General features: G+C 49.3%; 2 protein-coding genes across 2 annotated transcripts in view; both read left to right on the forward strand.

Annotated features, from left to right (window-relative positions):
* LOC130606909 (dynein axonemal heavy chain 9-like) overlaps positions 1 to 12,723 on the forward strand; it is a 39,945-nt gene extending 27,222 nt beyond the window's left edge. The window contains exons 20-29 of the mRNA XM_057423542.1: positions 116 to 986; positions 2,752 to 2,882; positions 4,236 to 4,362; positions 6,799 to 6,951; positions 7,215 to 7,340; positions 8,483 to 8,722; positions 9,466 to 9,626; positions 10,804 to 10,960; positions 11,907 to 12,011; positions 12,216 to 12,723. Coding sequence (XP_057279525.1) covers positions 116 to 986; positions 2,752 to 2,882; positions 4,236 to 4,362; positions 6,799 to 6,951; positions 7,215 to 7,340; positions 8,483 to 8,722; positions 9,466 to 9,626; positions 10,804 to 10,960; positions 11,907 to 12,011; positions 12,216 to 12,290 — 2,146 coding nt within the window. The 3' untranslated portion in view covers positions 12,291 to 12,723. The remainder of the gene's footprint in view (positions 1 to 115; positions 987 to 2,751; positions 2,883 to 4,235; positions 4,363 to 6,798; positions 6,952 to 7,214; positions 7,341 to 8,482; positions 8,723 to 9,465; positions 9,627 to 10,803; positions 10,961 to 11,906; positions 12,012 to 12,215) is intronic.
* Positions 12,724 to 14,421: 1,698 nt separating this feature from the next.
* The window catches only part of DNAH9 (dynein axonemal heavy chain 9), a 126,331-nt gene continuing 118,597 nt past the window's right edge, over positions 14,422 to 22,155 (forward strand). The window contains exons 1-7 of the mRNA XM_057423402.1: positions 14,422 to 15,070; positions 15,246 to 15,384; positions 16,112 to 16,399; positions 17,143 to 17,353; positions 19,836 to 19,963; positions 20,425 to 20,533; positions 21,162 to 21,309. Of these exons, the coding sequence (XP_057279385.1) occupies positions 15,012 to 15,070; positions 15,246 to 15,384; positions 16,112 to 16,399; positions 17,143 to 17,353; positions 19,836 to 19,963; positions 20,425 to 20,533; positions 21,162 to 21,309 (1,082 nt within the window). The 5' untranslated portion in view covers positions 14,422 to 15,011. The remainder of the gene's footprint in view (positions 15,071 to 15,245; positions 15,385 to 16,111; positions 16,400 to 17,142; positions 17,354 to 19,835; positions 19,964 to 20,424; positions 20,534 to 21,161; positions 21,310 to 22,155) is intronic.

The following is a 22,155-nucleotide window of genomic DNA, read 5'->3' on the forward strand; positions in this document are numbered from 1 at the left end:
ATCAGCTTGTGCTGCAGACATTTCCTCTGTGCCTCGTCTCTGCACACTGGTTGGTTTCTGTTTTCTTTAGAAGCTGTTGCAATCTCACTTAGCAAGAATAAATATCTCTTTCTAGGTTCGACACCAAAAAGCCTTATCAAGTGCTGGATGCAAAACACATTGAGATTAAACAACTGGAGTCAGCCATGACCTCGATTTATGAATCAGCCGGTCTGTTTGAAGTCACGGTGCCAGATTATAGACAACTGAAGCAGTGCAGGAAGGAGCTGTGTCTGCTCAAAGAGCTCTGGGATATGATCTCCCTTGTGAACAGCCGCCTTGCTGACTGGCAGACCACCAAATGGGTGGATATTAAGGTGGAAGAAATGGATCTGGAGTGCAAAAAGTTTGCAAGAGACATTCGGAATTTGGATAAGGAAATGAGGGCCTGGGATGCTTTCAATGGACTGGACAGCAAGGTGAAGAACATGCTAACAGCCCTGAAAGCTGTGGCAGAGCTTCAGAATCCTGCCATTAGAGAAAGGCACTGGAACCAGCTGATGCAGATGACGGGTGTGAGGTTTGTGATGGACGTGGACACCACGCTGGCTGACCTCCTGAAGCTCAACCTGCATAACTTCGAGGATGAGGTTCATGGCATTGTGGACAAAGCAGTGCGAGAGATGAGCATGGAGAAAGTCCTGAAGGAGCTGAAGATGACTTGGGGCTCCATGGAGTTTCAGTATGAGCTTCACCCCCGCACAAACATCCCGTTGGTGAGATCAGATGAGGAGCTCATTGAAACTCTAGAAGACAACCAGGTGCAGCTGCAGAACCTAATGACATCCAAGTATATCGCCTTCTTCCTGGAGGAAGTGTCTGCCTGGCAGAGGAAGCTCTCCACTGCAGACTCTGTCATCTGCCTCTGGTTTGAAGTGCAGCGTACGTGGGCTCACTTGGAGAGCATATTCATAGGCTCAGAAGATATACGGGCACAGCTTCCCAAGGTAGGAAACCCCAAATCCTGCTTTTTCTGTTTGGAAAGTGTAAAAGAGCTTCCATTATACAAAATAGGGGTATTTATAATCCTAAATTGCCAGAGCCAGGGCTTTTTCTCCTCCTCCCTTGCATCTTTGGAGGCTCCCTTAGGGCTCTAGGAGTTTCCCTAGTGCTGCCCCAGGGTGATTTTGTACTGTGGGTTGTGCTTGAGTCATGCTGAGTAGCTGATTGTCTCCCTTCCACTGCTCCAGAGCAAATACAGAGCTCCCAGAGGCTGAGGGGGGCTGCTGGCTTCCTTCAGTGCCGCAGACATGTTCCCTCTTTCCTCAGAGGGGAGAGGAGTGGGACTTCGACCCTGCAAATCATCAAACCAGAGCTGGGGCAGGCAGCTTTGGCAGCATCCCCATCACATCCCTGCCTTCAGCACTGCTGGGCAGCTGGACTCCCGCTCCTGCTTCTGAAGATGGAGCAGGGTTGTCAGTGGTGACCTCCTCAGGGGTGTCTGTGAGTTCCTTCCCCTGCTTTGGGGAGCGCTGGGCACACCTCACTGACTGGGCCACCTCTGCCGGTGCTGATAACCAGTGAAGGCTGGCCCACGTGCCAGGAAGCTGTTAATATCCAACAGCTACCTAATGGCATGTATGAAAGCACATCAGGGTCTGAAGCTGCATCCTGCTGGGCAGCTGTTTGTATCTCAGTATCCATCTGGCACGTGGCAGGATGAAGCTCAAAGCCTCCTGAGGCTGAATCTGCTCGGGATGCATCCAGGGCTGGGGGAGGATGTGCTGGCAGGGCAGGGGATGTGAATCCCTGAGGGTAGGGAGCTTCCTACGTGGTTTGTGTGCAGGGAGGGCTCAACCTCTTGGCCAGAGCCTTGCTACTGGGGCTGAACAGAGGTTAATGTGGAAGTTCTCAGTGGTGCCCAGTGATGGGACAAGGAGCAATGGCCATAAACTGACACACAAGTTTTGCCTCAATGTGGGGGAGAACTGGATGTGGCAGAGCACTGAAACAGGCTGCCCAGGGGGGTTCTGGACTCTCCCTCTCTGTGATCTGCTCTGAGTGGCCCTGCCTTGGCAGGGGGTTGGACTGGATGATCTTGAGGGCCCTTCCAACCCTAATGAAAGCTTGGAGCATTTCTGTTCAGTGTCCTGGCTCACTCAGGAAGGAGCAGAGACATTTTGAACATAACTTTATTCTTCATTGTTTAGCTCCAGAAATGGAGGGTCCCTGTTCAATGCAGAGCACAATTGTCAGTGTGCTCTTCTGCTGCTGGCGTGGGGTTTCCAGGGCCTTACTCAAGGCAAGGAAGGGCTCTCCTCTGCAGGAGTCACTCAGGGATGGGACTTCTGTGCTGGGGCAGGAGGGGAAGAGTGAGCTCCCATGAGGTTGGTAGCCTTTCCCCCTTAAGGGATCATCTCCTAATGGAAATGGCTGTGGCATCTCCTAATGGCTGTGGCCAGGGAGGCTGCACGCAAGAGAAGATATTCAGAGGGGAATTCAGCCCCATGGAAATGGTTGGTCCTGGACACTGGCTTCTGCTCTGATCACGTTATCCACAAGCCCTTTGGCATATAGAGACAGGAAGACAAGAGCCTGATTGGAGACTTGTTTCAAGCATGTGGTGGCAGAGCCCTTTGCAGTGGTGGAGAGGTCCCTCTGCACTGCACAGAGGGCTCTGCAGAGAGTTTTTCCCCTCACTCCAAAGAGATGGGATCCTTTAGCACAGGAATAGTGACTCACCATGGACATGTTCTTCCTTTTGCTTTTTAGGACTCGGAACACTTTGAAGGGATTGATGTGGATTTCAAAGAACTGGCCTATGAAGTTCAGAAAACCCCAAATGTGGTTGAAGCCACCAATAAGCCAGGCCTGTCCCAACAACTGGAGGACATTCAGAGTAGGTGGGTAGACCTTCAGTCCCAGGAGCTTGTCAGAAACTGCCACCAGCCCTGTTTAAGCTGTGCTCCAAGGCTTTCTGCCTCCACTGTGCATTCTTTGCATTCACAAGGCACAGCATTTCTGATCTTTCTTGAGCCTTATCTGTGATCCATCACCCTGAAACCCCCAGAGGGGAGTCTGGCTCTGTGTATGTGCAAACCCTCATCCTCAATATTGACGTATGAACCAGCATCCAGCTGGTTTCATTTTGCCACCCCGTACAGGAGCCCTTCAATACCTATTGAGCAGTTCAGGCAGGGATATCTGCAGCAGAGCTGAGCCCATGTTCTTTCATTCACAAAGTTATCTCTGCCTGTATACCCTTGCCACATGGGATAACTGCACTCCCTGAGAAAGCCCTTAGTGTCCTGAGATGGATCCATATCTCGCTAAACATAGGAGCTGGTCTACCTGGAACACAAGTAAAGGTGAATGTGGTAGCTGCTGTCAGTAGTAACTCTCCATTTAAAGAAGCCTGTATTTTCTTTGTTAATCAGATAAGGCAGTTCCTCACAGAGGAGTAGCTGCGTGTTATTTATGCACTTTGTAAGCTCAGCAGCAGTTTAGCATGTGAACACTGAAACATTCATTTGAGATGGAAACGAGCAAGTTTCTTTTCAGGCTTTGCAAACACAAAAAGCTGAGTAGGGCTGAATCAGACTTTCAAATGTGGCTCATTAGAATAAAAGCAGTTATGGGAACTTTCATCCCAGTGGGAAGTCACCTGTGGCAGATAAGAGCTTGTCTAACACAGTAGGTCAGGCTGCAAACCCTTCTAGCCTCTTCTTCCACCTCTGTTGCTGCTTTTTTATGAGGCTGTTCTCACTGTTAGGCTGTTTGACCCCTGGGAGTAAAGAGAGATCTCTGAGTTACTATGAGCTTTGTAGAGGACCAGCCTATGGGCTCAGCTCCTGCCTGGCATTACACAGGGGAGGGGTGAATCTACTTAACTCAAACTGTAGCATGGAAGATGAAGTCCCTGCTTCATCAGGGACCATAGTGATAGGACAAGGGGCAATGGGTTCAAACTGAAACAGGGGAGGTTTATGTTGGATGTAAGGAAGCTCTTTCCTGTGAGGGTGCTGAGGCGCTGGCACAGGGTGCCCAGAGAAGCTGTGGCTGCCCCATCCCTGGCAGTGTTCAAGGCCAGGTTGGGCACAGGGGCTTGGAGCAAGCTGCTCTAGTGGAAGGTGTCCCTGCCCTGGCAGGGGTTGGAACTGGGTGAGCTTTAAGCTCCCTTCCAACCCAAACCATTCTATGATAAAGAATGCTTACAGCCCTGCCCTGGGCTCTGTTCTACTCCTTTGTCTCCACAGGTTGTCTCTGTGTGAGAAGGCTTTAGCTGAATATTTGGACATGAAGAGGTTGGCCTTTCCCAGATTTTACTTCATTTCTTCTGCAGATTTACTAGATATTCTTTCCAATGGCACCAACCCACATCTGGTAAGCCTTGTACTGCATCCCCTTTGCATTATGTAGCTGTCAGTAATGTGAGCGTGGAAGATGCTGTCTTGGGACTCACCTGTAGCATCTTCAGTGCTTTTTCTCCCAACCTTTTACTTGGAGTAATAATGATTCTTTCACAGCTGACCCTCATCTGTCATCTTTAAAAGGCAACATGTGCCTGTGTGTTGTCTGATTAACGCTGGTGATACTTGCAGATGGTTCTGAAAGTGCTGCACAGAGTAGAGCTACACTTTTGATGCCATAAAAATAGTGGTTTTCTTTCTGCTGGGATACAGTGAGGTTGGAGGAAACCATCTTTCTTGAGGGGCTCAGCCAAAACTTCTTGCTGACCTTGAGTCCCCAACCTGGGATGCCACCAAAGAGCATCTGCTGTTGAAACAGCCACAGACTGGTCATTCACATATGGCAGTGTTGACAGCTGGTGGCTTGGAGAGGTCCCTTGTTTTAGCAGAAGAGGCATTTGCAAATCACCTGCTTCTTCCTTCCACCATGCAAAGGTCTTTGGGAATGTCCTGATTATAGGGGAAGAGAAGAGCACAGCCTGAAAAAGGTAACACAGCTGGTGGAGAGACAGTCGCTATGGCCAAGGCAAGCAAGGAGATCTCCTGGGTTGCCATCCATCCCTGCACAGCTCCAGGGTCAGGCCTGCACCTTCTTCTACTCTCCAGGCTGGGTTTCTGGGGGTGGTGCCTGAGTGCCAGGTATGGGGAAATGATCCAAATACACCATTCCTCCTGTTGGCTTTGATGGGTTTTTGGACCCTCCTGTGGAGGAACTTGTGGTGCCCTTGCTGGTTTAGGAAGTGGTTTCTCTGCTCTTCCTTAGTCCCTCTGTCAGCAGTGAGTAATCTCACCTACTTTAAGCTTTTCATCATTTTCAGCATTCATGTGAGCACCTTTAACTGCTTATATCTGTTTCTGCTGCTGGGTGATTTAAGCCTGCAGAGTATCATAAATACATATTGATTGATATTTAAAACGGAGAGGAAAAAAACCCCAGGAAGCAAACAGAAGATGCTGTGTTGCAGTGCTCCACGGAGGAAGACGAAATTCGTGGTGCTTTCTGTTATTCAAAACTGTTTGCAGTAAAATCAAAGCAAATGTCAAGTGGGATCACACACAGATTCGCTTTCAGCCTTTCCACTGTAGTTTCAAAGTGGTAATTCCTAAAGAAGGATTAATGTTATTATCCTCTTCAACTGGATATTGAACTTGTACAGATTCAGGTGTAGTCAGGGTGCTGGTGGCAGGGTTGCACCAAGGACCGAGTGCAGCCAATGTCCTGCAGCCAGGGCAGAGGCTGGGAATGTACAGTGGGGATTTGGGAGTGGGACCTCCGAGGTGTAAGAAAAGGTTTCTGTGGTTTACTCTAATCATATCTCCATTAAAATCTTATCTGAGGGAAGCTGAGTGCCCATTGCTTCTCCTTTCCACCTTCTGGGATTTAGCCCTGCTTAGACACCAGTAAGAAGCTGTCCTCACCTGCAGGACAGCTTGTGAGAGGCAGTGTTGTAATCCTTTGTGAGTCACCGAGGAGGAATTAAATGGACAAGCCCACCCATTTGTCTCTGAAAGCACCAGGCATCACAGGCTCTGCTTGTTTCTCATCCTACCCATGGGAGTGTGTCCATCTCCTGTCTCTGTCCTCAGAGGGAGACAGCTTTGTGAGCTGACCCTTGCTGTGGGGACATCCGTGCTGGGAGGAGCCTGTGACAGCGTGACACAGTGTCTTAGCTGTGTTCTCTAGTGATCTAGAAGCAGCGTTGGTGACCTGCTGGGCTGATGTTGAGAGCCTGCAGCAGTGGTGCTAGCATCAACCTGCTGGCTTTTCACATTCATCTGGGTGTGAACAGGACATGAGGGAATTACTCTTTTCCTCGAGTGGTTTTGTCCAAGAAGGGAGTAGTTTTGTAGGTCTGGGTTGTTGAGCATTTTATCATGGTTCTTGGGCAGAAATAAAAAGGTCTTTCTTCTCCAGAGAGGACAAGTCAGGGCTTTTCATTGGTGCAAAATTGATTTCTAGTACTGAAAACCCAGAAGGGTTCATAGTGAGGAAAACTCGGCAGTGTGCTGAGAATAGGATGAGGTGGAGAGAAGTTAAGAGACCTGTCGTGTAGGGAAATGGAGGCTAGGAGGTCCTGCAGTGTTTGAACGTTTGCTGTGCTTTTGCTCCACGTGAGATGTTTTCCCAGTGGGAAATGCGGTTCATTAAGCCCGTCTAACTGATGCAGAAACAGATGGAAGCATCGGGAGAGACAGCAGGAGGCTTGTGGTGGCAGTATCCTGGCCTTGTGTGAGAAGATGTGGTGTTACCAAGATGCTTTCTGAACATAATTGCTCCTGTGACATGAATGGTGATCTCTATTCTCCTTGTCCTACCTCAGTTGCTTTACTTATCCAAGTCCTTTTGCAGGTGCAGCATCATCTTCCCAAGCTTTTTGACAGCTTGGCCCACATTAAATTCCAGCTGGATTCTGAGCAAAAGGCGACCAAAGTTGGCCTGGGAATGTACAGCAGAGAGGAGGAATATGTCAGCTTCAGTGAGCCCTGTGACTGCAGCGGGCAGGTGAGAGGGAAGCCCTTGTCTATCAGAACTATCAGTGGAGTCTGCTCTCCTGGCCTTGTGTGGGCATCTCCTGCCAAGACATTGCAAAGCTTCACTGCTCTTCCTTTATGCATGAGAAAGGCTGGAAGAGATGGTGTGTAATTTAATTCCTCCTTACACCACAGCTTTTGGTCCCACGCTAAAAAGGTCCTCACTGTCTTCACTGATTACCAAAGGCACTTAAGAAGAGCAAATGTGTTACTGTCATTTAATCTCTCCTCCAGGTTGAGGTCTGGCTGAATCATGTCCTGGAAAGCATGAGAGCTACTGTGAGAGATGAGATGACGGAAGCTGTTGTGGCTTATGAGGAGAAGCCAAGGGAGCAGTGGCTCTTCGACTACCCTGCCCAGGTATCTGCACTGCTCCTCATCTCCACTCAGGTTGGCACGTGGGAAAGGCAGTGCTTGGTTTCCCTTTAGTCCTGCCTTTCCCTTCTTTAAGTAGTGGCCTCTAGCAGTGGATGTGGAAGTTTCTGGCCTCCACTTTGCTGTGCAGCAGGGAGGATGGGTTGTCCTTTATCCTGTTAAGGACATGGACCTGTGGGAGCAAGTCCAGAGGAGGCCACAAGGATGATCAGAGGCTGCAGAATATCCTGTATAGAGACAGGCTGAGAACATTGGGGCTGTTCAGCCTGGAGAAGAGAAGCTGTGTGGAGACCTCAGAGCAGCTTCCAGTGTCTGAAGGGGGCTACAAGGATGCTGGAGAGGGACCTTCATCAGCGACTGTAGTGACAGGGCAAGGAGTGATGGGTTCAAAATGAAAGAGGAAGTTCAGGTTAGCTCTAAGGCAGAAGCTCTTCCCTGTGAGGGTGCTGAGGCACTGGCACAGGGTGCCCAGAGAAGCTGTGGCTGCCCCATCCCTGGCAGTGTTCAAGGGCAGGTTGGACACAGGGCCTTGGAGCAAGCTGCTCTAGTGGAAGGTGTCTCTGCCTGTGGCAGGGGTTGGAACTGGGTGAGCTTTAAGGGCCCTTCCAATCCCCACCAGCCTGGGGTTCTGTGATCCCGGCAATCTCCTGATGGTTTCCAGGCTGAGCTCCATTCTCTGACAGGGACTCCAGGCAAGATATGCTCTTGGCTGGGTTACAGAGCCTGGGAGTTTGGGCAATGCCTGCTGCACCCTGTGGATCTATACACCCAGAGAGCCAGAGGTGCAGCAGGACAACCAAGTGGTAAGGTCTAGTGAGAAAAGAGCCCCTCAGATGCATCTCTGACAGCTTTGTGGTCTTCAGCTCTTCCTCCTCTGCTGTGTCAAGCACGTGAAAGGTGCTGATTTACTAATAAGTAGCTGCTAAATATGTCTGCCACCGATAGGGTGTTTGAAATGAATGTCACGGGGCAGATCCCCGTTGTCCTGTCTGCTGTGACTGCTGTATGACAGAACACTTAATTTCATGTCACGGTTACTTCATCCTTGATCTCCCTGGGGATCAGACACTCTGGCAGGTAAGGAAGCCTTGGTTTTATCATGGTACTGAGCCAGTCCTTTTCCATAGGTGGCTCTTACCTGCACCCAGATCTGGTGGACAACCGAGGTTGGGATTGCCTTCGCCAGGGTGGAGGAAGGCTACGAGAACGCGATGAAGGAGTATCACAAGAAGCAAGTGGCCCAGCTGAATGCCCTCGTGACCATGCTCATTGGGCAGCTCTCCAAGGGTGACAGGCAGAAAATCATGACCATATGCACCATCGACGTGCACGCTCGGGATGTGGTGTCAAAGATGATAGTGCAGAAGGTTTGTGTTTGCAGCTCAGCATGGACCTCTCATGGGACTTGGGGCAGGGGGTGCAGGAGTGAGAGACCAACCACAGGCCATCCAGTGGGAGGTACATCACTAAATGTACTTCTGCACTGTTTGCAGTAAGGGGGCAGAAAGCCACTGTAAGCAGAGCTGTTCTGGATCGTGGCCATGCAACACCAAAGGGCTTGTTGCACTTGCCACGTTCCCACCATGGGCAAGAGTGTGGCCCCACGTTGGTGGATGACAACAATATGTTGGGAGGCTGCTGGATGCAGCCCACTCAGTCTGGTATGGGGCCACAGGGACTGTTTTGGGACTCCTTTGTCCTGCATGCCTTTCCCACAGCACTCTCCTGTCCTTCATCTTGTGTCAAGTGTCCAGGCCTGGGGGTGGGTGGGAAGGTGCTCTGAGTGTGCTGGGTTGTGGCTTTATCCTTTATCTGTTTAAACCCATCACCCCTTGTCCTGTCGCTACAGTCCCTGATGGACAGTCCCGTCTTGTGCTGCTCTTTCTGGTTTTGGTTATGCACTTTTTCCTCTCCCACCAAGGTCATTGCTAACTTGGTTCCTACCCTCTACTGGTGGGAGATGGGGAGATGACCTTCCCCACCACACCTGCCTTGTCAGAACCAGTCCACCCCCAGTGAACACTTCATTGCAGTCATCCTTTTGGTGCTTTGGCTCTGTGTGCCTGGCATTCCTGGCCTTCCCATGATGGTGCTTGTGGGTGTGTTCCAGGTGGACAATGCCCAGGCGTTCATTTGGCTGTCGCAGCTCCGGCACCGATGGTCAGATGAGGAGCGGCACTGCTTTGCCAACATCTGTGATGCTCAGTTCCTCTACTCCTATGAGTACCTTGGGAATACCCCACGGCTCGTCATCACTCCACTGACTGACAGGTAAGTCCCTGGGAAACACCATCACAGCTGGGCTTTGCCATGCACTGAGACAAAGAGCTGCCAGCCAAAGAGGTTGTTCTTGCTCCATGTTGGAACATCTGGTGGCCGAGCTCTAACTCTTCCCTGGTTTGTGATTTGATGGTGTTACTCCTTGGAGTATCTGTGCCTCAGATCACAAGGTGGGATTTAGCTCACAGATTTTGCTCACTTGTGGATGTCTGCCTGTGCACAGGATGTCCCCAGTCCATGGAGTTTGTGAGTCTAGAATGCTTTCATCCCATCTTGGAGTAGACATCAGTTCTCTCAGTAGAGACACGTAGGTTGACTTGAGATGCTCTGTGTTGTTGCACCTGGCTTCCAGCAGCCAGTCCAGAAGTGTGCAAGTCTCCTGTGGATCCTTTGTCAAATCTTTCCACCCTATGTTGTATTTCAGTAGCTAGGAGCATCTGGGTGGCCCTAGTCACCCATGTTAGCCAGCTGAACCAGTCTCTCCCTGCATTATCAGCTTTTGTTGGCTCTATTGACTACTGTTCTGTGGCTTATACAGGGAGTATGGACACCCCCATGTGGGCACCTCCCTGGTGTCCGTCATCAGCATGATGGAGAAGCTTTTGAGCTTGCTGCAGTGTTGAGTGGCATCATTCATAGGCCGTCAGAGCAGGTTTCTCTCAATGGTGGGGAATGGGATCTTTTGGGATGAAGAGCAGTGGGAAAACAAGAGGAAGGTCTTTCAGAAAAGCTGCCCTTTTCTCATACTATGTGGGACATGCCCAGTGTCAATGAGTCATGCCCAATGGTGTCAGGATCCAGAGAGCGCCCCGCCTGATGTGAAGGGGTTGGACAGACCTTAGTGGAAGATGAGTATCTCTTGAAGAAAACACAGGTGGCCAGAAGTGGTAAGTAATGCCCAAGAGGACTTTCAGCTTAGACATAGAGTCATAGAATAGTTTGGTTTGAAAAGGACCTTCAAAGCTCATCTAGTCCAACCCTCCTGCAATGAGCAGGGACATCTTGAACTAGATCAGGTTGCCCATTATGTCCTGCTTATGTGCAGCTTTCCAGAAGAAAGGCTCTCCTGAGTGCCTTGCCCTAGTGCTGTTTCTCTGCAGCCCAACAGTGACCTGTTGGACCAAGGCTCAGCCTCTTTCCTTTGTTCCTTCATCCTTCACTCTGGAAGATGTTACATCACCCTGACCCAGTCGCTGCACTTGACCATGAGCGGAGCACCTGCGGGCCCTGCAGGCACTGGCAAGACGGAGACTACGAAGGATTTGGGGCGAGCCCTGGGCATCATGGTGTATGTGTTCAACTGCTCCGAGCAGATGGACTACAAGGTACTACTCCCACCTCGGCCGTGGTATCGTCACATGGGGCTGGGGGTGCTCAGGGCCTGATAGGACATGAAGGATAGGAGTATTCCATTGCTTTGATCCACCACCTCTCAAATCTCTGCTATGTTCCTTTCTGCAGAACACCTCTTCCTCCTCACTTTTCTACTTGTACCAGGTTTTCTACTTGTACAAGGTTCTTCAAGAGGCAGAGACCCGAACTGTGTTCTCTGCCTCATTACACCTTCCCATTCCCTTCTGGAGGTAGACTCCTTGTGAAATGTTTCCTAAACTGTGGCCTATTCAGATGAGATGGAGGCTGTGCTGATATTTTGGTGCTGGTCATTTCTTATAGAATACAGACTGGTTTGTGTTGGAAGGGACCTTAAAGTTCATCCAGTTCCAACCCCCTGCCATGGGCAGGGACACCTTCCACTAGAGCAGCTTGCTGCAAGCCCCTGTGTCCCACCTGGCCTTGAACACTGCCAGGGATGGGGCAGCCACAGCTTCTCTGGGCACCCTGTGCCAGCGCCTCAGCACCTTCACAGGAAAGAGCTTCTGCCTTCTTTACTATTCCTGTGTTGAACTGGCATGGGAAGGAACCTGTCCTGCTTTTCTCAGGATCCTCTCCTATAACAAGTCCAAAACGTGCCAAACCTTCGGCCACTGCAGAAAGCTGAACTGTTGGGCCAAGTCTTGCTTTGGGTACAGGCATTTTGGGAGCCAAGCATCACTCAGCCCAGGTAACCTTTAAATGAAAGCAGTGCACAGAGCTGCTAAAGTGCAATTAGCAAATCAAGTGGCAAGCAGCAGAGCTATAAATATTATAATTGACTTGTGCCTGCTGGTTCCATACCCACAATAGGCTGCAAATGTAAATAAACAGGCAGGGAAATCACTTCCTTGATTCCGTTTGGGATTTCATTTGTGTCATTTTCTTTTTCTCTTCCAGTCTTGTGGGAATATTTACAAAGGCCTTTCCCAGACAGGAGCCTGGGGCTGCTTTGATGAGTTTAACAGGATCTCAGTTGAGGTCCTCTCTGTGGTTGCTGTACAGGTAAGTGGAGAAACGCTTGTGAATAAATACAAACAAGGCACAGCTGTGATGCAGCCTTTGAAGCCAGGGTAAAGATGGAAAGTGCCTGTTTCCAGTTTCAGTTCCACGTGTAGGCAGGTGAAGAATTACATCCCAAGATTAAGCATCTGCATATCACAGCACTGACGAAATGTGGCATTTTTATCTCTCCTTTTCTCTCTGCAGTTGCAGCATTTGTGTCGAGGCAATTCTTTACAACATCTTCTCCCAGACCAGTGCACACTATGGCTCTGTACCTGAGGAAGACACTGGTGTCTGTGAGATAACTGCAGCATATCATTTCAGGGAGGAGAGCTGCCTTGGCAGGCTGAGTAGCCTTAAGTCATGTAGGGAATAATTTTCATGGAGGAAAAGAGAGGTGCTTGGGGCAGATCCATGTCCAGGCTTACGGAGGTTACTTATTGCCTCAGTCAGGTGCAAGTTATGTGTCATATTCAACAAGTAGGATTATATTCAAGATTAATGATGACTTTGGACAAGGGCCTGTAGTGACAGGCCAAGGGGAATGGCTTTAACCTGCCAGAGGGGAGACTGAGCTGAGCTCTTAGGCAGAAGCTCTTCCCTGTGAGGGTGCTGAGGTGCTGGCACAGGGTGCCCAGAGAAGCTGTGGCTGCCCCATCCCTGGCAGTGTTCAAGGCCAGGTTGGAGACAGGGGCTTGGAGCAAGCTGCTCTAGTGGAAGGGGTCCCTGCCTGTGGCAGGGGTTGGATCTGGACGAGCTTAATGGTCCCTTCCAACACAAACCATTCTATGAATCTGGGTGGATTTGAGGTGCACTGGCCTCATCACCCGCACAGGAAAGAACTTCCTAGTTAAGTTTAAACCCGTTCCCCTTTGTCCTATCACTACAGTCCCTGATGAAGAGAACTGCTGGAGAGTCTTGTTCTCTTGTGCTTATACATAATCTGGCACATTCCCACCTCCTTCCCTTCATTTCACTGACCCACAAGGAAATCTGGAGGTGTTTTACACAGGGCAAAGGACTGCAGGAGGAGAGATGCTCCATACCCTGCTCCTGTCTGCCCCAGGGATGGTGAGGAGGCACCCAGGGTAAGTGCTGTGGGTGCAAATCCTTATGGCAGGAGCTGAAATCCTGGGGCAGCAGTGAGAGCAGGCCATGCTCCCGCTTCTGGCTCTTGCTTTGTAGGAGAGCTCTATCTGTTTGTTCTCCAGAGCCTAAATCTCAGTAGTATCCTCTGGAAGTGCCAGTTAATTTCAGCTGCCAGGGGAGTTTGAGCAAAGGGCAGATGCTCAACTGCACTGTCCAGACCAAGACAGCTGTTACAAGGGTAGAACTGAAAGTGCTGAGCCTTGGTGGACTTCAAATTGAAGTATCCAAAGTATCGAGTTCTTCTGGACCCAGCTGTAGCTGAGTGCAGGTTTTAGGATCCCAGTGTCTGAGTAAGGTGCTGAATTCTTCCTAGGCCCCCTTTTGGGTTTGGTATTGCAGAAAGAAGGATCGAGAGCCCAGAAGTTTCTACACTTTTGTGAATGTTTCAGTCAAAGACTTTGTTCTGAACCCCTCCATGAACTCCTCGCTCTTTTCATCTCTCTTTCACTTGTAATTGGTACCTGACATGATGTCCCAGAGAAGCCCCAGGCAGGAACAGGGGTTTATGTATCGTTCCCTCTCAATTTCTTTTCCATCAGGATCTAGTTGAAAGTTGCCATTGGGAAAAAAAGTCTTTGAGGATCTTAAAATGAAAAAGGAAGCTGAACAAAAGCAGCCCTGATATGACTCAACTGCTAATGATTCCCTCGCTCCTGGCTGGAGCGCAGCATCTGAAGGAAGCAGCCTGGCTGTCATTCCATCATCATGTTTCCTGGCTGCTATTAGGAGCTGTAACCATGGTGATGTTTAATTGGCTGTCTTAGTCATGCAGCTAATGTCGATATAGTTCCTTCCAGAGAAAGAATCGATTAATTGCTTAACTTTAAGATGGCAAAGAGCAGTAGGGTTAGAGGAGTGAATAGAGAATTTCTCCCTCACTGGAGTGCTGTGATCTGGCTTTAATAAACTTGCTCTCCTTGGAAAGAGGGGTTTTTTTCTTTTGCAATCAGGCAAATACACAAGACAATACATTAGTGAGTGGAGGTGTCAGGGGAGGTCTTACAGCCTCTTCCTTGTGGGTTTGCTTTTAAATTAAGCATCTAATGTCCTCAAGTCTTTAAAAGCAATATCGAGTGTTCAGTTTACAACTGAGCTGAGGGCAAGCTTATGGGAAATGTTGCTCCTTTTCTGGGCCCAGTCAGGGTCTGGAGCAGCCACAGGAGGGTTTTGGGTTCTCATGAAGAGCAGTGGTGTGTGGGGAGTGAAGATGGGAGAAGGGGGTCAGTGACCTGCACTGTGTCATTGGGGCTACATTTTGGTGCTGGCTGCATTGTGGATGTTTGGCCAGTCCCGAATCTCATCTCAGGCATCTGGCCTCCTGCTGGCTTGGGAAGTTCAGAGATGATTCAGCTTTTGGTGGTGGTTTTGTTGTGAGATGTGCTGAGAAGTGTCCCGCAGGTGATGTCAACAGCCAAGGTGAGATGTGGGCAGCTTTGGAGGCATTTACTTCTCCTCAGCTGCTCTTCCTTAGCCACGTCCATCATTGTCTTCTCAGCCAATGTTGCAAATTCTTGCAACTCCTTTGCTCTTTGGCCAGTCTCTCCAGCCTTCTTTTCTGCTTTGTCAAAGCCTGATTATGATGGGACATTGATGCTGCCACACAGATCTCCAAACAATGTACAAAGCTTGGTATGGTCACTAAAAAGCCAAAGCAAAGCAGGGATAAGCCCCTAAGATGGAGCCAAGTGTAAGGAAAGCAGCACTGTTGTCTGGTTCATAACACCGATACTATAACTCTCTCTTGGTTCCTAGGTGAAGTGTGTGCAGGATGCAATAAGGGAAAAGAAGAAATCCTTCAATTTTCTTGGAGAAGACATTAACTTAGTTCCCACAGTAGGCATTTTCATCACCATGAACCCTGGCTATGCAGGGCGAACTGAGCTACCTGAGAACTTAAAAGCTCTTTTCAGGTGAGTCCAGGTCAGGGTTTGTGACCTGTATTATAACAATGGCAGAAATTGTCTTTTGGAACATGCAGGCTTGATTTCATTTCCTTGAGGAATTCACTTGTACTGGGGATTTGCAGGTGGTTTCAGCCTTGTGCAACCACTGCGCTCTGCAATCTTTTCTTGTCTGTCTCTTTAGGCCCTGTGCAATGGTTGTGCCAGACTTCGAGCTGATCTGTGAGATCATGTTGGTGGCTGAGGGATTCATCGAGGCCCGGGCACTGGCCAGGAAGTTCATCACCCTGTACCAGCTCTGCAGAGAGCTCCTGTCCAAGCAGGTGAGCCCCTTCTGTGGCTGGATGGTGCAATGAATCTGTTGATCTCCAAAATCAGCAGGAACGTGGCACTCTGCCACTCATCTCCATGGCGAAAGCTTCACAGCTGCTGTTGAACTATTGCAGCAGCTTCTGGCAGAGGAGAAGGTTTGTCATCATCAGAGCAATGACATTTTTGAACTGCTTTACTTTAAAGAATCTGCCAGGACAAAAGCATTTGGCCAGCAGTATTAATGGGAGAGATTTTCCAATGGGCTCAAATGACACCGTGTTTGAAGTAGTATCCAGTGACCCTTTGCTTTCCAGTCTCTTGCTTCCTATTGATTCTCTTGTCTGTAAGGAGTTTCTGATGTCCATTCTATCTGTGAGCAAGTTCCCTGTCATGTCAGGTAGGGTCACTTCCAGTGCAAAGCTCTAATTCATCAGATTTTCCCTTGTCATCATTTGCATAACTCAGAGCTGGGTCCAGAGAAGAGTTGAAAGAGGACTCCAGGTGAAAAACCTGATCTTGGCTGTTCCAGCGTGAGGCTGGGTGGACGATGCTTGTCACAGAAGCTTTGTGCTGTGTTTTAGAAGTCTTGATGGAAGCCATGGTCTCCCATACAAAGCAGTCAACTGTTGAGCTGTGCTCTGGAGGGTCTTAAGAGAGCAGAAATATGAAGAGTTGTACTCTGTAAGCACAAACTCATCCCTCCTTTTGTTTTCCTTCTTTGCTTTTTCCCCTGTTCAGGATCACTACGACTGGGGCTTACGTGCGATCAAGTCAGTGCTGGTTGTCGCCGGCTCCCTCAAGCGAGGTGACCCAGGGCGACCCGAAGAGCAGGTTCTGATGCGCTCACTTCGTGACTTCAACATCCCCAAGATTGTGACTGATGATGTGCCGGTGTTCATGGGGCTCATTGGGGACCTTTTCCCTGCTCTGGATGTACCTCGGAAGCGTGACCTGAACTTTGAGTCGTTGGTGAGGCAGGCGGTGCTGGACCTCCGGCTGCAGGCTGAGGACAACTTCATACTCAAAGTAAGGCCGAGTGATCTTCTGCTGTGCCTACATCACCATCCATCACTTGGGTTTTCTCAACCATCTTTGCTTTCCCAAAGAGGGCTCTGCAGACCTTGATGGAGGCTGTGGATTCTGGGCTCCTCAGTACAAGGAAAGACAAGGAGCTACTGGAGAGGGTCCAGCAGAGGCCACAGGGATGGTCAGGGGTCTGGAGCATCTCTCTTACAAGGAGAGATTACAGGAGCTGGGCCTGGTTAGTCCGGAGAAGAGCAGACTGAGAGGGGATCTCATCAATGCAGATCAGTATCACAAAGGTGGGTGCCAGGAGGATGGTGCCAGGCTCTTCAGTGGTGCCCGGCGACAGGACAAGGAGGAATGACCATAAACACATAAGCACAGCAAGTTTCACCTCAACATGAGGAAGAACTTCTTGCCATTGAGGGTGGCAGAGCCCTGGAACAGGCTGCCAAGGGGGGTTGTAGAGCCTCCCTCTCTGGAGGCATCCAAAGGGGCAAACTCTTGTAGGCTTAGGGAAGTGTGGCCCCTGGAAAGCAGAGCCTCATCAGCTGTTGGCCATCAGATGTGAATAGTGCTGGAGGGTTTCACCCACTGTGATTATAGAGTAACGAGACCAAACCCAGTGTCAAATCCCTTTGTCTGTGGGTCACATCTTTCTAAAGAAGAGCCCCAGTGGGAGCAATGTCGTAGATCTGAGCTTCAGTTTAGCATCTCTGTCTAAACCTGGGGGTGTTCTTCCCCAGGTGGTGCAGCTGGAGGAGCTGCTGACTGTCCGTCACTCTGTCTTCGTGGTGGGTAACGCAGGCACGGGCAAGTCTCAGGTGATGAAATCCCTCCACAAGACTTACCAGCTAATGAAGCGGCGTCCTGTCTGGACAGACCTCAACCCCAAAGCAGTCACCAATGACGAGCTCTTTGGAATCATTAACCCAGCAACCAGAGAATGGAAGGATGGTAAATGGCGTTTTGTGAAGGAATCTGTAGATACAGGATGTTTTCATGACCTTCCTGAGCAGCAGCAGGATGACTGGTTCTTTGTGTGCAGCGGAGGCCCAGGCGCTCATAGCTTTGCGAGAGTTTGTTGAAAGGATACACAGGATGTTTTAGCCTCATCAAACGGGAAGTATAGCATAAACCTGTTCTATTTGGGTTCAAACAAAGGGGACATTTAGGTTGCATATAAGGCAGAAGCTCTTCCCTGTGAGGGTGCTGAGGCGCTGGCACAGGTTGCCCAGAGAAGCTGTGGCTGCCCCATCCCTGGCAGTGTTCAGGGCCAGGTTGGACACAGGGGCTTGGAGCAAGCTGCTCTAGTGGAAGGTGTCCTGCCTGTGGCAGGGGTTGGAACTGGATGAGCCTTAAGGTCCCTTCAACACAAACCAGGCTGGGATTTGATGATTCTGTCCTGTCACCATAATAATTGTGTCCATTACTATCAGCACTTACCAGTGTCCATTAATATCAGCACTTACCAGTTCCTGGCAAGCAGTTTTTTGGGGTTGGCTGCACTGGTGATGGAAGAACGTTCCCTTTTGCTCTGTGGTGTGCACTGGGGTCCCCCAGAACGTGCCATCCCCAAGTTTCTGTACCTGGTAGCACACCTGCAGAAGTGGTGTTTTTCCACATAACTGTTGCTGCCCAATCTAGCACACCAGCATTTGCCAGTCAGTTGATCCTGATTGCTCCTGAGGAAAATCAGATGGGCATTAAAAACCTGCTGAAAGGTTACAAAATCTGGAGTGGAAAGGCTCACTTGTGACTAATGGGTAAAGGCAGCTTTGATTTCCGCGTGCGGCTGCTTTGGAGGTGTGGGAGGTAAGGGAAGATGTTGCCATAAATCATTCTTGGCCAGAAGCCTGCCAGGAGATGAGCTGCCACCCACCAACCCTGGCCCCTGCTGGAGACCTCTCCTGACCTCCTGCTTTGCTCCAGTGCCAGGGTTAATGTCTTTTTAATTGTAATTAGGGACCCTAAATCAAAGTGACAAGAGGGAGGTGGGGGATAGAGCCTGAGCTCTGCGCAGTGGCTGCAGGTCAGGGCTGCTGGTGGGACTGAGCAGCAGGAGGGATATCCTACAAGTTGTCCAGTGGTTTCTAGCCAAAACATTCAAGGGAGCTTATGGAGCTCCAGGCTGAGGTCTCGAGGCAGATATTTTCTGCATGAACCATTCCTGAATAGGTTGTTTCTTGTCAAAAATCAGCAAGGCAATCATCACCCCAGCCTAACGGGAGGTGATGTGTCCCCTCCTGGATCAGCCCCTTCTTTTCCTCCTCTTTCGTCCTGTCACTCCTTTCGTTATCAGCAGTTGAAAGGGTTATACATGTTAGGTGGTAAAAGGTCCCACAAGGGAATCCTGAAAGTGTTCTTTGTAGAACTCAGCCCTTCTTTTAAATCCCAAGACCTCCCTGTGGTGTGGATGCACACAGTTTTCTGTTGCTGCTGTGGTGTATTATGAGGCAGCCATTGATGCTCTGAGGCAGCCATTGATGCTCTGAGCCAGCAGCTATTTCTGATACTAATGATGCTGGAGCAGCTTCCAAGGCATGTATCCTATGTGTCAGGAGCTGAATCAAGGCAGAGCCAGTGAAATGTGATGGGGTTTTTTTGGCCCCTCTCTGAATGGGATACCTGTTTCAGATAAGCTGTTCTGCATTTGTTGTGCTTGGTCTTAAGTCATAGAATTCCAGTAGCTGTTCCTGACCTGGCTCCCAAAGAAATAGCTTGTCCTGAAGAGAAAAAAAAGGTGTGTTTGTCACAATTCACCAAAAGAGGCTTTTTTTTTGTAACATTTGCCTGTTGTTTTGTCATGAGGAGCAGCATCTCCCCAGGTATTCACAGGGAGAGGAGAGCGATAGTTTCGTGGAGTTTGCATTTGCTCTGCAGTGCTGCTGCTCTATTCCCAGCCTTCCTGCTCTTCTTAACATTCATTATTTACTCCCCTTGAGACACTGTATCCTCTCTGTCTCCTTGATTTTACTGACAGTTTGTTCTGTCATTCAGTGTCATCTTGTGCTTGTTCTCCCCTCAATCTCTCTAAAGCCATGGTCCAGCGTTTAATGCATCTTGATTTCCCTGATATCCTTGCAGCCACAGAAAACCACGTAGAAATTTCCAAGGCATATTCAGGTGGTTTTCTCTGCAGTGTGTAATTCATGCCTCCTTTTGCCTCTGAGTACCTGTTCTTCACTTTCATCATCCCTGATGATTCTCGGTGAGAATGAAGCTGTTACATAGGTCTGTGGTAGTTTTCAGTGATCGTAACTGATAATGCCGACCAGACCCAGACTGTGAGATAGTAATAGATAGGTACAGATGTAAAGAGCTTTGAATGCTTAAGAGGAAAACATTAATTAGGATAATTTTTAGTAATCTGCTAGAGAACACTGTTGGAGAGGTCGCAACTTCAATGTTCATCAGCATATTCCTGTCCCACTCCCAGGACTGTTTTCATCCATCATGCGAGAGCTGGCCAACATCACACATGATGGTCCCAAGTGGATGGTACTAGATGGAGATATTGATCCGATGTGGATTGAGTCTCTTAATACTGTGATGGATGATAATAAGGTAATGAAGATAAGTCAAAGAGGGGATATTCCTTGATTGTGTGTTGTGATTCAGCCTGGGAGAAATGCAGATGCTGTGATAACACCCCCTAAAATAATGTGATTGTGTTTCTTCAGATAGAACAACCAATAGTGCATAAAGAAAATGGTACACGAAGGAAATAGCTCAAAGCATGTTTTCATTGGAATTCCCCTTTCCTGGGGCGTTAGGCTCATGAGTAACCACAAATGTCCTGCTTGTAACTTTAGGCCCTTTAAAAATAGAGCAGGGTCATAATCCAACACCTTTCTTCCCCACCCTGAGGGAGTGTTGTGGGTCATGGAAGAGAAGGATTGTTCTGTCTGTTAGAAACCACCTGCTGAGCAGCCAAGCTTTTGAATATAAAATGCTGAATGCTTTTCATTCCTGTTCCTGGGGGAGGAGTTAGTCTGACTGTCTGTCTGTCTGTCTGCCACGTGCAGGTGCTGACCCTGGCAAGCAATGAGAGAATCCCTCTGAACCCAACGATGAGGCTGGTCTTTGAGATCAGCCACCTGCGCACAGCCACTCCAGCCACTGTGTCCAGAGCTGGTGAGTCCTGGCCTGAGCTTCACACTGGGGTTTTGCATGGACTAAGTAGGACCCAGTGCCTTTAACCAGTCTTTCGTTGGCCAGCTTGGTCCCTCTTGAAAGTTCCCAGGGTGGGTTCTTGAAGCACATAGACAGGCTGAGGATCCTGACCCCAGATCCCTGGGAAGCTGTCATCTTGGAGATCTGTCCAGAGTGCTCTGACTGTTGATGGGTGACCATGGCTTCAGCGTTGCTGCAGAAGTGGTCCTGTTGTGCAAAGCCCTTTATAGACTGGATGAGGAGAGGGACAGTATCCGAAAAAGCTCCTGATATTCTGGAGTACATGAAGTATAGGAAAGGGAATGAAGATGTCCCCTAATTGTACATATGAGGCCCAGAGCAGTAACATCACTAAGGCAAGACTGTGTTCTGTATTTGGGGCAGGGTCAAGAAAGGTGTCCTGGTTTCCTGAGTTAGGTCTCTTCACTGTTAATGTTTCCAATGTGTGTGTGGGGGATAGGTATTGGGACACCAAGGTGTTTTTGATGGGCTTTTATTAGTGTGAAAGTAGCTGAGAAATTCTGCTGGAGAAAAGGAAGAGTTGCTTCTCTGTCCTTACTGTATGTTCTCTCTTACCCTGGGCCTAAAGGCATCTTGTACATCAACCCATCAGACCTGGGCTGGAGTCCCCCAGTGAGCAGCTGGATTGACAGGAGGGAGATCCAGTCTGAGAGAGCCAACCTGACCATTCTGTTTGATAAGTACCTGCCAACTTGCCTGGACACCCTCAGGACAAGGTACCATTGAGGACTAGCTCTGCTGGCAAGGGCAAGGGGACACAGCTGTGCTGTGCTGCACATGGCATGGGTGGCTGGTTTCCTCCTTGCCCCTGAGAGCCCTGAGCATCACTGGTTTAAGTGCAGAGAAACAACAGGCCCTGGGCCTCCTTACCTTAATTTGGCTTCATAGTTGTGCCCACAGGGAAGTTGTTCTTGCTTGTCATTGTGTGAGACAACTCTCCTATACTATGGGGAGGACTGGCCAAAGTAGAGTCCCAACAAACTGAAGTAAGGGATCTTCTGCTATCCTCTGCTTGCTTCTCATAGTTATACCTTAATTTAAAAACCCCCATAGAATCATAGAATAGTTAGGGTTGGAAAGGACCTTAAGATCATCCAGTTCCAACCCCCTTGCCACATGCAGGGACACCTCACACTAAACCATGTCACCCACCTCCATCCGACCTGGCCTTCAACACTGCCAGGATTTTCACAGAGGTTGGAGCATTCACAGCTTCTTTGGGCAACCCATTCCAGTGCCTCACCACCTTCACAATAAAGAATTTCTTCCTTATATCTAACCTAAACTTCCCCTGTTTAAGTTTTAACCCATTCCCCCTTGTCCCATTGCTCCACTCCCTGATGAAGTCCCTCTCCATCATCCTTGTAGCCCACTTCAGACACTGGAAGCTGCTCCGAGGTCTCCATGCAGCTTCTCTTCTCCAGGCTGAACAGCCCCAGCTTTCTCAGCCTGTCTCCATATGTGAGGTGCTGTTGAACATGGGAGTTTTCAGCCACAGTGGGAATGTGTCAGAAGCAGCTGCATTAGTGATAGCAGTGGGCTTTTGAAGTAGGAGCTGCTCT

The sequence above is a fragment of the Pezoporus wallicus genome, unplaced genomic scaffold, assembly GCF_028554395.1.
Source record: "Pezoporus wallicus isolate ANWC-B61680 ecotype Strahan unplaced genomic scaffold, APGP_CSIRO_Pwel_v1 contig_8723, whole genome shotgun sequence".
In the NCBI taxonomy this organism is placed as follows: domain Eukaryota; kingdom Metazoa; phylum Chordata; class Aves; order Psittaciformes; family Psittacidae; genus Pezoporus; species Pezoporus wallicus.